Genomic DNA, 17,396 nt, shown 5'->3' with positions numbered 1-17,396 from the left:
CCCGATACTCAAAAGTTCAAATAACACAATGGTACCACTTAAATATACAAGCAACATTTTTGGTTGCGAAATTCCAACACTACAGTCAAAAAATCGCAGCCAGTTCTAAAAAAAAAAAACATTTTTGGATCATCACAAAATGTAGAAGAACTTCTTCAAACTTAAAATATTAAAGTTAAACACTTGAATCGAGAACGTATGATCTTGTATTTGCATTTTCTATCGACTAGGACGATTTTTGCAGAATGCTATGGGTGGGGGAATCACTTAAATGCACATCAAACGTTCAATAATAGCGAAATGGGATCAAATCAGGTAACAATTGAATATAATAACACGATTCTCCATTAGCTAAAGTCGTTCTATGTTGCATGCAATGATTCAGTAACTTATTCACTCTTTTATTCGAACATTTTGAGTACCGGGGTGGAGTAAAGTCGACAGCCGCGCTCTTGTGTTATATTTGTGTTTATGTAAGATTTCTGTTTCGGCAAGGAACCCATAAATATGCATGGGAACACTTAGTGTAAGCGATTAAAAGATATTCTCCATTGACTACTAAAAACATTCGGAACTTGTTCTTGCGATTTGCGTTTAAAGTAATTCATATCTTGCCTGCATTTGAATCTTTTGTTGTAAACTCTTAGTAAACTATTCATTTTTGGCATATTTGACTTACAACAACGGTAATACAAAAAAGTAAATGTACATAAAAAACAACAACAATACAATTTTCCTCCGCATTTACTACAACTTCCTTGGTGTTGTTCTAAAAGCTGCTATTATATATTTCGACAACAATTTCGGAACTATTGCTGCTGCTGCTGCTGATTTATTCTGTTTGCATTAGGTATTCTTTTTTTCATTTTTCATTTTTCACTTGTATCTGTATTTTTCATTTTTCATTTTTCATTTTGTATTTTATTCTTTAACTCTTTAATTGCTCGGCTCGCATGAAGCAAAGTTAACGGTGGTTTCATGTACACATTTTGTACGCACGCCCTACACATCGGCACATCGTTCCTATTTTTCTATATGCTCTATAAGTTCAATATGCTCTATACTGATGTATGTACTCCCCGTACCCGTACCGTACCGTACCGTACCATCGTACTATTTCGTAATATCTATGCAACACTGGCTTTGATTTTCGGTACGCTCTTTACATTGGGGATATCGTTTTGGGGACTTATGTACGGATCTCGGAATTCAAGTGTTACAGCTTTGGGTTTTCGTCTCGTTAATTGAAGTAGTTCAAAAATGTGTGTTTAGCATAGAAAGCACAAAGAGAATTCAGATATTCAGATAATCGGATATTCGGATATTCCGATATTCGGATATCCCATATAAAGATTGTTTACCAGCAAATCGGTTTTCGACAGTAAAGTAGCTAATTCATATGCACAATGAAAATAGAAATATATGTACTTAGATTGTAATAGTTCTTCGATAAGTTATCATCTTTCGATTCATATAAAGGTATTAGTCGCGAACAACCAGGATTTCATCTTAATTTGATTCTCTAATTTCTTTGTTTATCTGTTTCATATACTCGTCTCTTCTATTTGTTAGATTCACATTAAGTTAAGTTCGAATCGATCGAATTTGATCTTAGAGATGCGTCCCATCTCGCCTCCCTCCCATCGATGGATGTTGGCTCTACGAGTAAGAAGTGGTTAGTGTTATACTAACCACTGCGATTGTTTGGGCGGGCAGCTCAATACATTTCTAGTCGAGTAGAGAAAATTACTAGGTAGTCATTGCTAGGACACGTGGGTATATATAATCTGAAACGCACAAGTTGAACGCGCAAGTCAGTTTCGCATGGGCACATACATAATACATAATCTGGCAAAGTTGGCTATGGGTTCTCTAATAATCTACATACATAATCACTTCTTCTCCTAAATATTTGCGTTTTCCAACTGTGTTTCATTTTCACTGCACATCAATTTTGGGGCTCGTGAGTTCTGGCATGTACGCGTGAAATGAAACGGCTAATTAACTTCGAACTGAGATTTCAAATGGCAACTACTTGCGCAGCAACTTGTGCATTTAATTATGCGAGGGACTTTTATTCTAGTTGGTGAATCGGAGCCATGGTTACATAGGCCCAACACTTTGTACTACTAGCTGAATAAATCTTGGGCTCCTGAGTTGGCAAGGGGCAAGCATGATCGCCATCACCATCACAACTTCAGATAGTATTGTCCCCATTCTAGATCGAGGCCCCAAGAATAGTATTCCAAGTGCCAGGCACAACCAGCTTGCCCTTTGCCAGCTCATCCTGGGGTTCTCGAGGTCACAAATTTGCTGGGATAACAAGAGCTTTTCCAGGGGAAAATACATAGTTGATCGCAGATGGATTGTGAAAAGTGTTCCCACTGCTGGCCTGCCTAACTTTATAATACAAATTATGGTCTATATTCATCGCGATCTTGATTACTGCTTTTGACTTTGAGGGGGAGTATATATATATATATATATATATATGTATGTGTAGCTTCGAATTAACTATGGAAAATTGTTTCTTATGCGCAGAAAGATCATATACATTGTATACATTAAAATGTGTCGTCTGCTGCGCCGAATCTAAGCTCCGTTTAATTATCATCGTATCGCTTTTTACAAGTGAATCAGAAGGCGGCACTCGCGACTTTAAACACATTAATATCCATTTAGTTTTCATCTGATTTTTCTCGTTACTCTAGTTAGCCACGTTAGCCATGTTAGCCACTTGGTTTTGTAAATAAGTATGTACGTCTGTAGATAAAGTATGTATTTTTGTAGCATTCATAGACCGTTTTCGTATCATTTCGTTTCGATTGAAATTGAAATTTTCAGCAATAAACCACTGCGCCTCGTTTGATTCAACGGCTTCAAGAACTTGAGAAGCATTTAACATTTACATATGCATACACTCAATTATTCAAATACTTACATTTACATAATATGTTTGCATGTGTACGTATTATAATAGATACTCCCTCCGTATAATAAACTTAGCTACCCAGGCCTGGCCCTACTTCTTCAATGGCTTCCTTTTCAGCAACTTGTTGACCACCGTCTTGAACAGATTGGGCTTTATTCATAAGTATCCCAGTGTGGCGTATGTCTTCACGAAGGTGCCGTCGTTGGTGCTGACGTTCCTGTGGATGAGCATTGGTTGGGAGGAGAAGGAGAAGGAGAAAGCGGACTTAGCCACGTTTTAGGGGGTGTGAAACTCATGGCTTTATACTAACTCGTCTTCCCAGGGACACACCGCATTGTGGTCAGCTGCATCCATGCTGCTGCCGCCGGCCCTTTCGCGCGCATCCTTGTCCTTTTCGTCCTGCGAGCTAAGTTTCTTGCCCTCGGAATTTCGCTTCTTGCGCCGCTTACGCGCCTCCTCGTTGCTGGATGTGGGCGTGGCCGTAACCGAGCCGGAGGCCATCACCAGTTCCCTGCTGCTGCTGCTGGGCGGAGCAGAATGAGAAGGGGGAGGAGGAGCGGCCGATTCGCACGGCTCATCGTCCACGGTGTCCACGTCCAGTTCGGCCAGGGGCGCCATGGAGGGCGCCGGGGTGGGTGCTGGCGGTATATAGCCAATGTCTATGCTGTCAAAGTCATCCACTGCATCCTTGGCATCGCCAAACTGCAGTCCCTCCTGGTACTCGTCGGTGGTTGGTGAAAGCTCGTCCAGAACCGTCTGCTCGATTTCAGCGTCTCTCTCTGCATCGTCCGCCCGCACTGCTTGATCCTCGGTGGTGATGGTGGTGGTGTTGGTCGTGGTGGCCATCTTTGCCAGATCCTCGCCTGGCTCTGCTGCTGCGGTCTCAGCGGACACGGGAGTAGTTGCCTCTAGCACCAGGACCTTAATGGTGGGCGGACTACCTGGCTCTGTTTGGACACCACTGCCCTGCTCGATCAGCTCGATTTGGACCTCCTTGACCGTGGTCACAGTCGCCGTGGGCTCGCCAAGCTGGTTGGTTTGGGTTGAACAGGAGCTTCCCGGGATCTCGGTCGAATCGACCACCTGATCCGCCTGAGTCTCGCTTTCTCCCGGTGGTGGCGTGATCTTCGTTATGGGCGGCGGGGTCTGTTCGGGGGTGGGTACTACTAGAAGCGGCGGCTCCGATGTGGAGGACTCGCCCAGGGATATTTTGTTCAGTTCCTCCTCCAATTCCGCATCGACATCCGAGCCAGATGGCGGATCTTTGGCGATGCCTTGGCCACTGCCGTACACAGCACTGCGTGCCTGCAGCGGAGTGGAGCTGCTGGGCGCCACAGTTGGTGAGGAGGTCGTCGTTGGAGTGCGTCCTAGCTGGAAATCCGGAGTGGGGCTGCCAAGGCAATAGAAGACGCTTTAAAATTCGAGATGATTTGGCATGAAAGCACTTGATTACCTTGGAGTAAATGAGACTGACGCCCGACGCTGCTCCGGAATGTTGGGAATCAGACGCTTTATGCCTGCTTCGCCGCTGTCCACGGTGTTCTGATGGCGAATGCCCAAATTGCGCTGCATTCGATCATTCACATCGCTGTTGTCCGAGGAAGTGCTGCGCATAAAATGTTGATTACTGGCTGTCCAAACATCCGGAGTTTCTGGGTGGTGTGCGCCTACCTATTTAATCGCATTGGCTGCCCGGTGGAACTTAGGATCTTCGACGCTCCTGCTCCACCTGCTGGAGCCGCTGCCGGCGTCTCTGTGGCACTATCCAGTTCCCAGGGACACACGGATAGCTTCACTTGCGCCGCCGGCGGCGGCGGTACTAATTCGGCTGGGTCATCCCACGGGCAGACGGCACTGCTGGCCGCCGCAGCCAGAGCTGTGGACGACGATGTGGACTCCGTGGCATCGAGGACGGTGGTCTTCGTCTTTGGCGTTTCTCTGCGGGACAAACCATGGTACACATATATACATTATAGCAATTCCCGGAAACCATATGCTCTATATACACATTTAGACGGTGGTTAAAAGGAATGCTGGTGTTCAACACGTAGACTTACATATATGCATATGTACAATTGGTAACAGAAAAGGGTAAGAGGCGCATGGGAGAAGCATCCGGAAACGAACAGTCAAATCGGCCATATTTATCTTATGTCGAAATGGTAGATAAATAGTACAGAACACACACAATATAACAACAGCAAACATTCGAGCATAGCAACGATTGAAACAATGTATATTCGGAGACAGTTGGTGAAGTCTGGAAGAGAGGCGAGGCAAACAGGATCGCAGCGGTGACAGTGGTGACATACAGACTCCAGGGGCAACTGGCAACTCGCTGGACAGATACAGATGACAGGAAACAGCAAAGTGGGAATGCCAAAGTCGGTGCATCCGACTTTCATATATCCGGTACTCGATTCAAAACACAAGAGCTACATCCTTTTAGTAAGATCAATCGGACTGGGTGGTTGTATCCCAAAACTAGTTTAGGTACATAACAAAATAGAGCCTAAGCTGGATAGGAATATTAACATATTTCAAGAATATAGTTTAAACTTAATGCTGAAGTACCGGTTATACTAAGGGCATTGCGGTGAAGTTAGACAACAAGTAAGTTTACAAAAGAGTTTGATGTCGCCCATTCCCCCAAGATGCAATATTTTATGCTAAAGTTAACAAATATATATATTAAGCTCTCAAGTTGCCTAGTAGCTTGGACAAATAGTTGGATATCTCAAAGATGGGCAGAAGAGGCGACAAGTCGAGGGTAACAGAAGGCAAGTAACGCAAAGGTCTGGGGCACAGATCGAACGTTGAACAAAAGAGGTGTGGATAGGAGAAAACTAGCATTACGTTTAGGGTTTGGAAAGAGTTTAGTTAGTACAAGTGGTAAGTAGTAAGCGTTTCGCAAAACCAATCAATAAACATGTCTTACGGAAGTGCCTGCAAACTACTTTCGCGATTCCCGTAAGCCGCATATATCCCAATATCCATGATCGCCATGTGGCGCTGTGGCATATCGCCTCGATAAATTGAATCGCTACTGCAGTGCGTGTGTGATGTAAATTGTATGGCATATATATGATATAATCAATTGTTAGAGTATCAATTGTTGTTCAATTGTTCGGGGGGTTTCAGGTTTCAGGTTTCGGGTATCGGGTTTCGGATTTCGGATTTCGGATTCTTTGTTGTTTTCGTTCTAAAGGTCTCGTGCGCATCGTGAAAAAGTTAGTAGTATAGTAGTATATATGTTGAATGGAAACCAAAAGCTTTGTCGCCAAAAATCAAAACGATGTTTTTGCTTAGCTTGGCTCTTTCAGGCAAATCAAACATTGCGAAAAATCAGAAAAATTAGCTCGCTGAATATCGATCGTATCGATTATTGAACTGAACTCACTCAGCACCTCTCCATCCGGTCGAGATCTTTACTTACCTGAAGGGGATTTCGCTGAGATTACTCTGGGAATGAGAGTGCGGTACCTTGGAGCCGGCATCCTTGTTCACACCGATCACGGCCAGCTCGTGGGCGGAGCCCGTGAGGCTGCGATCGCTGCCACGACGACGGGCGAGATTTCCGGGTGGTGGAGCCTGCATCATGGAGCTGCCGGCGGATGTGCCGCTGGGTCCCTTGGCCGCATCCCCCAGATTCGGCTGGCTACTCAGCGCGGCTGTCATTTTCTTCTTGGCACCGCTCACGCCGCCAAAGTTGAAAAAGCGCTTCTTGTACGACGGCTGTATGCCGGTGTCCAGCAGGCGTTTGTAGTGCTCCGACCGTATGAATCTCGGGTAGCAATCCTTCTTCAGCAGCAGCATGTATATGTGCTCCGATGCTGAGTCAAAAGTGAACCGCGACGGATTCTTCAGGCCCTTGAGCACGCTCTCCATGGTCTTGCCATCAATATTAATCTCGCACGGTGCGCCGGGCTTCAAAAACTCCCTGCAACAACAACAAAACAAAGATTACTCACACATATAAAGGTGATCAAGTGGAGGGTTCGTCATACGCACTCGTAGATTTCGTTGACCTTACGCGCCACTTGGGAGTGGGCGGAACGGCGCAATCGATTGACTGCTATCCAGAAGCGGATGTTCTCGTGCGAGTACTCCTTCTCCAGGAAGCCGGTAAACTCCTGCAGGCCAGTGGGATCGGAGACGAGCTCCTCGATGGAGATGGCCCACCGCTTGACGCGCTTCTCTGTGGGAATGTCCACAAAGGTGTTGTTCAGCTGCCAGAAGGCAATATCCTCCGTCACCCATGGATTGGAGGGCAGTGCCGGCTGCAGAAAGAAATCGTATTCGGAGAATGTCTCCGAGTAGCAAACGAGCGACTCGCAGGCCTGCGACATCTTCATCCGCGTCCGATTCAGCGACTTGCCCAAGTAGTCAACGTCGCGCTGCATGTCATCGACAGTCTTTTTTTTATTGGGCTTGAGGCCCTGACGATCGCGCGAAGGCACTGGACAGGGCTCCAACGGAGTGAACTGGCCAGGTGGTGGACGGTGAACTCTCCAGTAAGCTCGTTCCTGCGAGTCTCCCACGATCTTGTCACCTTTCTTGCGCTCCTTGGCCAGACGCACCTGCTCCTCGGCCTGCATCGAGATGAAGTCCCACTTGCCCTTCAGGTTCTTGTGCAGCGAGGCCAGTGCCTCCGCCTCGTAGTCCTCCAGTGCATGGCGCTGCTTGTTGCGCAGCGATCGCTTGGCCAAATAGATGGCGTACTCCACGTTATCCGGCGCCTTGTGCTGCCAGGGCCAATAGTAGGGCGTTTGGAACCGATACAGCGACGAGTCGTCCTTCACGGTCAGCGTCTTTGAGTCGTTGACCGGAAAGAAGTAGCCGTGCAGACACAGTTGGTTAGCAATGTTGAGGGCCTCCGACTCCTCGATTTGCAGGCGATCCATCAGCCATTCAATTAGATCGTATCCTAAAAGTGGCCAACATGCAATCAGCGATTAGTTAAATCCGATTAAAATCCTTATAAGCTAAATGCAAGTTAACGTGACATTGTGAGGATTGGATGATGTAACGGACCACTTACCCATAAACGCATATGGTATGGAAGTCAGGAACATCTTCTGCTGTCGCACAGGCACGCCATGTTCCTGATCCTGCATCTCCCGCACCAGCATTTCCATCTAAAGAAATGCAAAATATATTGGAGCAATTCAATTAGGATATGCCAGCTCATTGCACCAACCTTATCGAAAGCCATGGGTCGTGATAGCTTCTCGATGGCCTGCTGTTGGTTGCCACTGCCGCCGCTGGAGCCGAGTAGTCCACCGCCTGACCCACTGACGGATATGGAGCCGTGATGGTGGCTTTGTGGCGCTGCACTCGGCACACTGGCCGGATGCGGTTGCTGGAGCTGGTGCTGCGGCTGTGGCTGTGACTGTGACTGCTGTGGGGCATGCGGATGCGTATGCTGGTGGTGGTGCTGCAGGTGGTGGTGACCCACCGAGCTGCCGCTGAAGGCAGTGGCTGCCTGCGTGGTGGCCGATATGGCCGTGGCGGTGGAGGCTAGGGCGGGACTGCTGCCGCTGTTCGCGTTCCCGCTGCTGCTGCTCGTGGCGGTGGCGGCGGTGCTACTGGCATTGTTGTTGCCACCCGCCGAGGGCGACAACTGTTGCATGGCCTGGAGCACGGCATGCGGCTGAAGACTCAGACTGGTTGGCTTGCTGGGCACCAGGGACAACTGGGCCTGTGCCGGTGGCTGCGGGTTGGGCGTGGTTGCACCCGGTCCCGTGGCTGGTGCGGATACGACCACGGGCACGAGGGCCGCCGACTGATTACGGAGCACCAGCTGCCGATCCCTGTCCGGCGGCACTCCGCCGGGTGGTTCCATGACCGCTGTGCCCGCTGGCGCGGCGGCGATTTGGCTGCCGTCTCTGGCCCGTCGGCCTCGTCCGCCTCCTCCTCGTCCTCCTGTTCGTCCTGGTTCTTACTGATCCGCTGGGAACAGTTCGGTTTGGTTGATATATATCAAAGTTGCTTCGTTCGGAAGTGTGCTTTCATTTACGCGTTCCGGATGTATCCGTTCGCTTCATGATCTTTTGCGCGATTTATTACCGCTGAATGAAGTATTCGGTGAATGTGTCCTACTTCTAATTGTGTGCGTTGCTCTCGGTTTTAGTTACCCGAATTCCATCATGTCCTTGTGTATGGAAATATTTGCTGAAAATAGGCAAACAGTTCGATGAAATAACGGAAGAAGTGAGTTTCAAAGTCTTCCATAAGAGTGTCGAAAAGTACGCTGCAATATTTTAACGAGCTGAAGTCTCGTCGATATGAGGGGTATCATGATGATTCTATTTTCGCTGCATACTTTTAGACACCCACAGTGTGCATCGAGGATGGTAAACATTTCCGATTAAATCCCATCGAAGGAAAGCACCTTACAATATACATGCGCATCGCTGGAAAACTTGTCGATTGACTAACGAGCAAACTTACAATGTTTCATGGTTCGGTCGGGTTGGCTTCTCCTTTCTTTCCGTTAAAAGTGACGCCCCCTAGTATCGCCTATCGCCTATCGCCGGCGAAGCCCTTGTGGAGTGCCCTCTTCTCGGCCAGCTTGCTGTAGCAACCACCGCAAGATGCTGAACTGGTGTTTAAATTGATTGGGACTCCTTTTACTTATTCGATCCATAAATAGCCCGCTTTCATGGCCTCCAAATGGCGGGTATTCAGTGTCAGGACTTTAAAGGCGGTGTGTGCAGGTGAAAACCTACAAAAGGCGTACAGAAAATACATCAATTTATATGCAGCTACTGTTTGTGTACACACATACAAGCCAACTAACTTGATCATTTCAGGCATTCATTCAAATACGACGTCATTTTTTATTGCATACTTTCAGACATCTTTTTAAGTGCCTTCAGCAGTCAAGTGCTGCTGGCGGGAACTCCCACCTTAACCCGGAATTTAAACGGAAATACGTTTTTCTGGGCCAAATTGAACAATTTACCCCATTCTCCACGTTTTAAGCTGGCCTCTGCGACTTTCCTACCTCACAGAAAGGATAGCAAGGATATACTGGATACTGTTTTTTATATCCTTGAGGTTACCTCTTTAGTTTCATGACTATGTCTGACTATATCCTATGTATGTACATATATTTCCAGCATTAATGCTCCGCAGTTTAGTGGCCTTTCAAAATGATTTTCCAACTAACAATATAACAAATTGTTATGCAGCTGCGAGGGTATTCGACTTTTGGCTCGCCAAGCGAGCTTTTCATTCTTGTTATTTGTAGTTGCGTGCCCGCGGCAAACTTGTATAACCATTTTGTCATTAACAAACGCACTTTGCCCTATCGACCTCTTTCCGCTCCAGCCAAATACCAGTGGATACATGTAGCAGTGGAGCCGCTCGCGTGCGACTCCAATGTGCCAGCTTTACTGCGCCTCCTTTAATGATAGCATTTGAAAATAACAAAGGCTGTTGGGCTTAAATTGGCAGAAAAATGGGTCTGTGACACCAATATTGGTAACTATAAGATGCAGGCGAACAACGCCCCTAAATATATATATTCAGGAGTGGGAAGATTTTTGAAGTACACAGTATCATTGGGGAAATCCTCTATACAGGTGTTCAAAAGTATGCAATAGTTAAGTTTGCTTAATTTGATACTAATTTTATTTGTTTTACAAATAAGATTGTGTTGCTTCTTGATAGCTTTTAAGCAATTAATTTGTGAAGCTATTCAATCAGTGGAGTCGCAGAAAAAAGAACTAGAAAGGTATCCAAAAGTATGCAATACTTTTTGCGAAATTCCAAATGATACTAATACCTAATTTATACCAATAATAATTTGTTTTCGAAATAAAAACTTGTAGCCTTTTTAAAGCCTTCAAGAAATGCGATGGTGTAGTCATTGCATACAAAACACGTATAAAGGTGTCCAAAAGTATGCAATAGCCGAGTTCGAAAGTAGTTTCATTTTCGCTGCATACTTTTTGGCGTTCTCGCAACACTTGGCTCCAGAAATGAGAATGTGTTGTAGCTTCTTAAAGCCTTCTCTAGATATGCCCGCTGGACTGGCGAGGCGATAAAGTCAATTTAAACATCCCCGGGGCCATTTCAATCCAATCAATAATGCACTCCGTGCGCTGTCTTTCCGCATCGATTTGTTCATTTGTCAATCAAGCGGAGCTCTGGAGCTCTAGGCTCATGCTCGGGCAGAGCATTAGGTGCCCACCTTATGTGTGTGCCGAGTGGCCGCTTCTAGCAAATTAAAAAGGATTTAATTCAATTACGTAAGACGTGCCCGGTGCGTACTTAGCGATGATGGCGAACCACTCAAAGGACACACGCATGCATTTGCGTACTTCAGCAATTTGCTGGGCAAATCGGGGACTTTACGGCAAACTTCCGAGCTTTCGAATTGTTTGCGTTTACAATTCTGCAAAAATCTGCACAATTTCAGGCTGAACAAATGTGGTTTTCCCATTCATGGGGGATATTTTCGGAGCGATTTCTTGGAATACCAATCAGCAAGGGGAGCTCTAAACTCATAATTCATCTGCATTCCTAATCAGGTGGTATAGGTTGCTTTCAAGGCGGTTAAACTTATCTGGAAATCGCACGACAATGTAACTGAGATGGTATTTATTTACCTATACTTTAGCCCGAAAAACAACAGCTCAAAACTAAGCGGGAAAATAATAATCAATTTCCCGATGCATTCGGCTCAACTCCAGACATTTCCCCGAAAAATAATAATAATTGGAACGCTTTATTCCAGTTACCGAACAGCAGCACAGAGGCATTATGAGGGCTTTACGGACTTCCTGTGCTGGCGGATATATATGCACATATATATATATATACATCGCATATATACATATATATATGTGCATATGTATATGACAAACAGCGAGTGGGAAAGTTTGCTTTACTATATTTAATTTGTTTGCCGAGATTTGCTGTTCTAATTTTGATAAGTAGCGCTGATTTTGTTGGGCTTTGTTGCCGCCACTCGCCACTGTTGAAGCGTTTTCCCCACCAGCCCCGCCCACGTGAAGTGCCCGCCCCCACAACCCACACCACCAGCCCCCCGCCCCCCTTCGCCCATTTAAATGTGACTTTTGTCATGCATTTGTCGCAGGCGGCTGCCCTTGTCGTTGTCGTCGTTACTGGGCCGGAAGTTGGTTTCAAACTGTTGGCAAATGAGTTTCCGTTTGCGAGGGAGGTTTCCTGCCTGCAGTCCTTGTTGTTCTTGCTGTTCTCGCTGTTGACTCTCTGGCTGCCTTTTGCTCCTTTTTGCCTTAGCTTCTGGTTTTTTGTGCCAATGTTACATGATCGCACAGTTAGCAAAAGTTTATTAATTTGCTGCACATCGGGTTTGCCCACTTTTTATTACATACGCGTGGTATTATGTGTCTTTGTGGACCCGCCCAACCACAATTTGGCCGCTACTCCCCAAAAAACACTTGCAATTGGAACTCGGAATCTGGCAGTCGATGAAAAATTGCCAAACATAATAAACAAATCTGGGCGTTTCGATTGTCTGTCCACAGCTGTGGACCTCTTAATAACCGATTGTACAAATAAATAAGTACTTAATGAGCCCGATGAGCTTGCGATGCACATGTGAGATATATTATTTCTTGCTTATATTTATCACATAGGATACTCGAAATCCTGATCCTACCAGCTGCCCTATATGCGCCACAATGCAATGAACAATAAACCTTTAAAGTAAACAAGTGCGAGCCTCTTGGCCAACTTAACCAACTCGTAAACAAGGCTGAATTAACTATGAGAAAGCACACACATATCCTTGTGTTCTGGGCCACACACAACACAACACACCGACACGGGATGCAAATTGACTCTGAAGCAGCATTTAGTCGTCCCTCGCAGTGCTGAATGCTGCACCCCGAGCACTGAGCACTAAGTACTGAGCACTGAGCCCTGGCTACCCCGACTATTGGGTACTGGGAACTCTGAGGAAACTGGGGTAACTGGGGTAACTGGGGAAACTGAGGAAACTCAGGAAACTCAAGATGCCCACAGTTCGCAGTGGTAGGAGCTTATCTTTGCATTGATATTGATTACCATCTCGTGCAATGGCGCTCTGGTTGCACGGCGCAGTTGATGCGATTACAGCTGGCTGCTGGGCTCTCGAGTTGCCTTAAGCAGGGGGCTTTGTTAAAGGATTACTTTAAGATGCCCCATTGTTTACGTTCTTTTGAGGATTTAATCTTCCCACACATTACTTTGGTCAAGGCCACCGAAACACTGACGCCGCCGCCTACGCCCACGACCACCCCACAACGCCCACCTTGAGAGCCCACAACTGCAGCAGTGCATCGGAACTAAGACTATGCAGCACGCTGGAACGGCTTCCCAAAACTGATTAGATACAGATCCTGGCATTTACCACTCGACCTCCTGCGCTGCATTGGCATAACAATAGTCGTTAATCACTGAAGAGGCCATAGGAATACTTGGAAATCATGAAATCTATTTTAAACGAAGTCCAAAGGAGCTGTTATTTGGAATTTCAAAGGGCTTAAGGCTACCAATTAAAGGGAAATATGTATATGAAATATAAAGAATTTGCACGAAACAGCTTAGTTAAACTGTACGTTAATGAACAAAAGGAATCTTGTTGGGAATGACCGAACGGTTATATCTATATATCTTTAAGAAGCTTATCTTACGTGACCGGCCAAATTTTATAAGACACAATCCACTGCGGATTTGTAGAGCCGGCTGGTCATGTGATATGGGCGTCGTGGCCCCATCTGAGTGAACTGGGCTGTCTACAGATGAGTGTAGTGGCGATCGCTCCGCCGTTTTCCATCAAGATCTGGCTGAGTAATTACGCCGTAAATGCGAAAATAACAGTGTGCAGTGTGGAATGGGGAATCAACACTGCCACGTCTGGATTTGGTATGTACTTGCTGGCCGGGGCTAAATTTGTTTGTACTCTTTCGATATTCGGATGCCATAAAATAAGGCCGAGCCATCAAACATATTTGGCTAGACATGCGATAATGGAAGTGTACCATGGGTACGGTACGGTACCATACACCCATTCACACCGATATCGAACTACTTATTCGTAATAGAACTTTAATTTAAGGGCAGTTCATGGATCGACTAGACGTCCAATCAATTTTATCCAGGGAGAGTAATTGGCCGTTTTCTATAACTTATGACTACGCACATGAACTCACACACATCTGGGAATTTGCTGAAAAGAATTTCACGTGCGTACGAAGAAGAAAAGATAAACAATACCTGTTGGGGATCAGTGTAGTGTATATCTAATAGCGACGATAAGGCATTGAGATAACAATCATTCGAGGGTTACACAGGAATTGCCCATAATGGTGCAGAATGTTATTAGTTGCATACTTTCAAACACCTCTCGCCGATTTTTAAGGTTATGAGTAAAATTGTCATCTATGACCACTGGCGATTATCGAGAACTACAACTGATATCTAAATGGTGGACTAACTTCATGTTAGTACCGCGTACAAAGTTCGTAAACAAATCGTATTTCGGCATAACTTCGAAGTTATAAGCCAAGAGAAGAGTGCTCACATCAACAGTAGACAATGAAAACATTAAGGTTAAGTTAGGAGTTTCCCCCCCACCAGCAATGTTTTGGAGCTTCGCCCAGCTGAACCAGCTGTCTCCCATTACTTTTGGGGTCGTTTTGGCCTTCGTGAGCCAAGCTGACGTAAGGCCGAAAGCGCTGATCGACTTGGGCAGGCTCCACTGTAGATCGAATCAACAAACATTTTTACAGACTTTCTGGCCAACGAACACCACTGTCGAAGGGGGAATACAAGCTAATAAACTAAAACGGTACAGTATCAGAGAAAGTGTGCCTATAGGGGGACTATATTTCTATGTGCGGCCGTGTGTGTGTGTGTGTGTGTCGGGTGCGGGTGCTATTGCATGCGTGTGTGTGTGAGTGTGGGCGAAGAGAGAGCTTTGATAGGCGCACACACACGCACACACTCTCCGGTTTTTCTATGGAGGGGGCGTAATTGATGATGATTTTGCTAGGGTGCCTGTTTGTGTGTGTGTGCAACAACAATATCAACAACCAGATAGCAGCAGCAGCAGCAGCAGCAGCAGCAGCAGCAGTAACAACAACAACAACAATAACGGCAGAAAACTTTGCGCAAAAACAGTTATTTCACTTGGGGAGTTCAGGACTTGGCCGCTGCTGCTGCTCTTTTTGTTGCTTTCGTTGAACTCTCACACCTTTGGCCATTCGAAATTCGTTTGCAATAACATACAATAAACAAAAATCACCAAGTACACACATTTCCGTATTTTTATACAACCGTGTGTATACACATACATACACCCATACACCCAGTGGGCAATTAAATATTTACGTCCACCGAGCCAGCTGGTTCGCAACTTCTCCCGGAACTCTCACTGTCTTCTCCGCCACACCACAAATTGTGTGTGTTGGTGTGCACACTCGCAGCACACACTCCCACAAACACACACATACCAGCGTCTGGGTCAAGTGAAAATGTATTATTGGGCACTTTTCATATTTTCCACATGCAGACGATTCTCTTTTCTCCGCGTATTGTTCACATTTTCACTGTCAATGTTAGCATAACTAACGGTGTTCGCACTTTCGCACACAAACAAATACATCGTTTTTTTATCCTCCTTTTTTTGTCTTCTTTTGCTACCTTATTGCGCTGCCTTTGCTTCGTTTTCGCTTTTCCTTCTCCTTTTCGTTTCTATGTATGGCCTTCTCCTTCGGGGACTCTCGCGACTTTCTAAAAAAAATCGTTTTTGCGTATTCCCTTTCGTTGCACAGCACTCTCACCGAAATTGATAAAAAAAATAGGAGAAAATCTCACTAAACAAAAAGAAAAAACCAGGCATCTTCCGAAAATGCAGCACACCACGAACCGCAAAGAACACACAACACTATATAAATCGATTCGAAATTCCAATTGTGCGATTGCAAAATACAGAGTTCTTCTATTCTTCTTCTAGTTGGGCCTTCTTGTTATTCCGCCTAGCTGGTGCTTATGTCTCCATGTTGCCCGATGCGATGTGGATGTGCTCCCTGAACCCAACGCAAAAAAACACCGTCAGCGCGAGCAAACGACGCACGCACGACAAGGACGTCCGCCGCACACGATACTTTGAGCCAGTGTCCGCATGTAGGAAAATGGAAAATGGATTTTCCTGCGCCAACAGCGCCAGCAGCAGCAGTCTCCATTTTTCGGCAACCCGAATGCCAACGAGCGAATCGAAACGAATCGAGAAGAGAGCGGCAGAGAGAGTAGCGATAGCGAGAGCGCCAGCGCCAAGTTTCTCGGGTGGAAAAGCTGCGGTCAGCCCTGTGGCAACGCAGTCGGAAAAACCAGTGCCCGCGGCCCGCTGGAAAAGCTAGGCTGCCCGCGAACTTTGCCACTGGAAGAGGAAGATTGCACGAAATTACGACTCCTTACAACTATCGCTATTTTGGCCATCTCTATCGCGAATGTAATACTCGTTATTTTTTAAAACTTACGGCAATTCACTTGATGTAACTAAACGGATACTCGTTACGGCAATTCCAATTACTTATCGAATATTTATCACAAAGCTTGCCTGTTAAGGCGAAATTGCATCATTTTTCTGGGATATCGAAGATAATGGGGAATATAATGAGAAAACATTTTAAAATTATACAAAAGTTTGGGCGTGAAAAGCGATAGAAATTATGAGGACTAATAAGATTATGAAAAACTATCAAAAAGTTGTTCAAAAATGTGGGCCTGGCAGTTTTTGGCGGTTTTAGGGCGTAAGAGTGGGCGTATCTAAATTTTTTTTGCAAATCGATAGAAATTTACAAGACTAATAAAACTGTGAAAAAATATCAAACCATTTTTCAAAAGTGTGGGCGTGGCAGTTTTGTTCGGTTTGTGGGCATTGACAACATGGGTCAACAAACTTGAGCTGCGTCTATGTCTCTAGAATCTGTATGCTTAATCTCAACCGTCTAGCTGTTATATTCCTGAGATCTCGGCGTTCATACGGACATGACCAGATCAACTTGGCTAATGATCCTGATCAAAAATATATAGATATATACTTTATTTGGTGGGAAAAGCTTCCTTCTGCCTGTTACATACTTTTCAACAAGTATAGCCTAGTATACCCTCTTGCTCTACGAGTGACGGGTATAATTATTTCCATGTGTTCATATTAAACAAAAAACGAGGAAAAGCTACAATTCATCCCATCTTCGAAATGCCTATCAATGTGTAACGAATCTTACTCGTTGCTTCATTTCCGACGTTTCATTACCTTGCGCTTAACTTGGCGGTTTGAACATTTAAATACGTGAACTTTGAACTTTACCTGTTAAGTACTCGTTACTGCAGTGCTAGCGAATTTTGCTCATCCCACTCCCTAGGCCGTTAGAAATTTGACTTTCACTCATAAATAAAACATTTTTGTATTATGTATAGTATG

At 45.5% G+C, this 17,396-nt stretch overlaps 1 protein-coding gene across 2 annotated transcripts; it reads right to left on the bottom strand.

Moving 5' to 3' along the window:
* Positions 1 to 204: 204 nt before the first annotated feature.
* LOC6726385 lies at positions 205 to 16,175 on the bottom strand. Of its 2 annotated transcripts, XM_039297740.2 has the most exons (11): positions 15,614 to 16,175; positions 9,386 to 9,659; positions 8,133 to 9,106; positions 7,974 to 8,070; positions 6,944 to 7,859; positions 6,369 to 6,872; positions 5,871 to 5,978; positions 4,604 to 4,870; positions 4,386 to 4,538; positions 3,243 to 4,322; positions 205 to 3,149 (listed from the first exon to the last, which is right to left on the bottom strand). In XM_039297740.2, exons 3-11 carry the CDS (start codon positions 8,775 to 8,777, stop codon positions 3,089 to 3,091), a joined length of 3,831 nt encoding a protein of 1,276 aa, XP_039153674.1. In that variant the 5' UTR covers positions 8,778 to 9,106; positions 9,386 to 9,659; positions 15,614 to 16,175; the 3' UTR covers positions 205 to 3,088. The 2 variants fall into 2 exon arrangements, with proteins under 2 accessions (XP_039153674.1, XP_039153675.1); XM_039297741.2 differs by lacking the exon at positions 5,871 to 5,978 and having other exon boundaries at positions 15,614 to 16,172.
* Positions 16,176 to 17,396: the final 1,221 nt, after the last annotated feature.

The sequence above is a fragment of the Drosophila simulans genome, chromosome X (genome assembly GCF_016746395.2).
Source record: "Drosophila simulans strain w501 chromosome X, Prin_Dsim_3.1, whole genome shotgun sequence".
NCBI lineage: Eukaryota > Metazoa > Arthropoda > Insecta > Diptera > Drosophilidae > Drosophila > Drosophila simulans.
The sequence above is the reverse complement of the archived record's forward strand: the minus strand, read 5'-3'. Positions and strand labels throughout refer to the sequence as shown.